The 2741-nt window shown below is 48.4% G+C and overlaps 1 protein-coding gene across 1 annotated transcript; it reads right to left on the reverse strand.

Annotated features, from left to right (window-relative positions):
* Window positions 1-511: 511 nt before the first annotated feature.
* On the reverse strand, window positions 512-2434 carry LOC149932932 (uncharacterized). The gene is made up of 4 exons (XM_090157202.1): window positions 2420-2434; window positions 2227-2331; window positions 875-2152; window positions 512-806 (listed from the first exon to the last, which is right to left on the reverse strand). The coding sequence occupies exons 1-4, from the start codon at window positions 2432-2434 to the stop codon at window positions 567-569; spliced, it is 1638 nt and encodes a 545-aa protein (XP_090013328.1). The 3' UTR covers window positions 512-566.
* Between the last annotated feature and the right edge of the window lie 307 nt (window positions 2435-2741).

Raw genomic sequence — 2741 nt, forward strand, 5'->3', positions numbered from 1 at the left:
GAGTCGAAGGCGGGATTATTATTTTTCTACAAGAGAGAGAGAGAGAGAGAGAGAGAGAGAGAGAGAGAGAGAGAGAGAGAGAGAGAGAGAAATTGTACGATACCAATTGGGCGATTGGGGGGGCCTGATGACTCTTTGGACCGGAACACGGAAATGGAAAACTCAACGAGCGTGATCCAGATTGGCTTCTACATTTTTAGGCACTGGATAAAGAAAAATATTTTATTTTGATCTTTTTTTTTAAATGGAAGAGCTCTCTTTTCATTTTAATGAAAAGATTATGTGGGATTTCGTTTTTATTTGGTTAGGAGCAAAGTGAATTTATTTGGACTAGCTTTATCAGTCGTTGAGGGAGTTTTAAGAACCAATCTTGGACCAGAACGCCTAGTCCGATCGCTACAATATTCGCCTCATTAAAGAACTCATTTTTTTTTAAATAAGTCAAACGATACAAAATGTAAAAGCAATTTTATTACGAAAATTCAAAGTTATATAACATTATTAACACGCGTTTATTTTTTCAAAATAATGAATTTAAAATGAGAGAATGGCGAAGAGAGAGGCGATTAATTTCGGGGTTCGTCGTTGGAAACGGGCTTCCTGGGCGACTCGTAGCGGAGATCTTCGGTGTTATAAAGTCTATTGAGTGTCCTGCGCATGGAGCGGTTATTTCCACGCTGCTGAGGGTAGTGCGGGTAGACCGGCTGTGGCGGAAGGCCCACAAAGCCCGCTTCGTCGGAACCCTTCGCTCGAGCGTCGTTAGAATTAAGCTTGGAAATGTCGGGATTCTGCGTTCTCAAACGGCGCTACTTCAAGAAAAATCGCGGGCAACGTTAATTTTAAACAAAAACTATTATCGTAAACGTTGTCCTACCTGGCGATAGCCGTAAGGAATCCTTTGCAGATTGGGTAAAGGTGGAACTTGAGCGGCCACGTTGGCGTTAGCGGGTCCGGCTTGAGCGGCTACATTTTGAGTGGGAGCTACCAACAAAGGAGCTTCGAGACTGCTTTGTCCCTGTCCACCTCGATTGGCGCCGTCGTAGTATCCGCGCAGGTTGTAAGGATTTTGAGCGGCTTGAGAATTTTGTGTGGCGTGAGGATTTTGGGACGCGTAGGGATTGGGAGAGACGCTGGGGTGGTTGTCCGAGTAGCCGCCTCGGTTGTAATCGCGCGAATTATAATGTCTGCCTTGATTCGAGTGGTGTCGTCCTCCGTCGTACAGGGACGGATGTGAGCTATGATGGCTGCCGTAACCTGGATTATGGTACTGGCTGGGGTACGTCGTGTGGTAAGGGTCCGCGTACGGGTACGCGCCTCCAGTTACGGGGTAGTTGTTATAGCCGTAAGGAGTTCTACCGTAACCGTAATCCGTCCTGGGGTAATAAGGGCTGTTGTAATGGGACACCCCGGGGTAAACGGCCGAACCTGGTCCGTATAGAGAATAAGGGTTATGAATACCACCGCCGTGAAGACCACCTCCGTAAAGAGCGCCTCCGTGAAGACCGCCACCGTGAAGACCGCCACCGTGAAGACCGCCACCGTGAAGACCGCCTCCGTGAAGACCACTTCCGTAAAGACCGCCACCGTGAAGACCGCCACCGTGAAGACCGCCTCCGTAAAGAGCGCCACCGTGAAGACCGCCACCGTGAAGACCGCCACCGCGAAGACCACCACCGTACAGATAGGGATTACCGACTCCACCTAGACCAGCACCCAACAAATACGGGTTACCTACACCTACACCTACACCCGCTCCCGGAATTTGGTAAGGTGTACCCAACCCCTGCAACAAATACGGGCTATTCAATCCGTTCATCAACTGGTAAGGATTTACTCCGTTTAATAAATAGGGATTAGCAACGCCTCGTCCGTACAGAGCGTTTGACGGGTAAATACCGCCCGAATACAAGGAGGTAGCGGGGTAACCCTGTCCGACGGGCAACAAGGGGTTGGGCAACGCCAGCGATTGAGACGGTAACATGGCCCCCGCGTAGTTGGTTCTTCCCGCTTGATTTTGACCATTATTGTACAGTTGACTTCCGGACGGATATTCCGAGACGTACAAGTCTCTGGAGGTGGCTCTGGAACGCTCGGTTCCGTCGCTGTTTAATCGGATGTTGTCATTTTCAGTGGCTGCGACTTCGGGATTTATCTGACCAATTTAGACGGCTATTGATTTAGCGGCGCTCTTAAAAAGATTTAACTATAAAATGATAGCTACAATACCTCATCTTGACTGGATTTCGCCGACGATTCTTCCGATGCGCCATTAATTCTAGAGCATATTAAGAGGATAGTACAGCAAAATAGCGCCCATCGCGATGCACTTCCCTAAATGTCAAAAACCACAATCAGAAATCGCCGGAGCAATAATGCACTCGTCAATGAAAGAGATGAAACCCGGAGAAAAGACGCTTACCTGACGCTTTGGCATCGTCGAGGATGTGGAGAAAGGATGGAAAGGCGACTAAAAGTGGAGAGGTTCAACTCTACGACTGAAATGTGTACGCGGGGGAGACGTTGTTTTTATACTGGGGGTCAATTGCTATCTTATTAAGAGGAGGGGGTGTTTTTCAGCGAGCCAAACCAACGAAAGGGGAGAGTGGCTTTAAATTGCGAAAAAGACTAAGATTTCCGTTTCCCGCGTCTTAAAGAACAATGATCGGGCGCGCCCTTCTCACTCCGGTAGCGACCCTTGCGAAATACCACGGTTAAACTCGCCCCTAAGAGACATTGCAGTT

The sequence above is a fragment of the Leiobunum rupestre genome, chromosome 8 (assembly GCF_980474605.1).
Source record: "Leiobunum rupestre chromosome 8, qqLeiRupe1.1.hap1, whole genome shotgun sequence".
Lineage (NCBI taxonomy): Eukaryota > Metazoa > Arthropoda > Arachnida > Opiliones > Sclerosomatidae > Leiobunum > Leiobunum rupestre.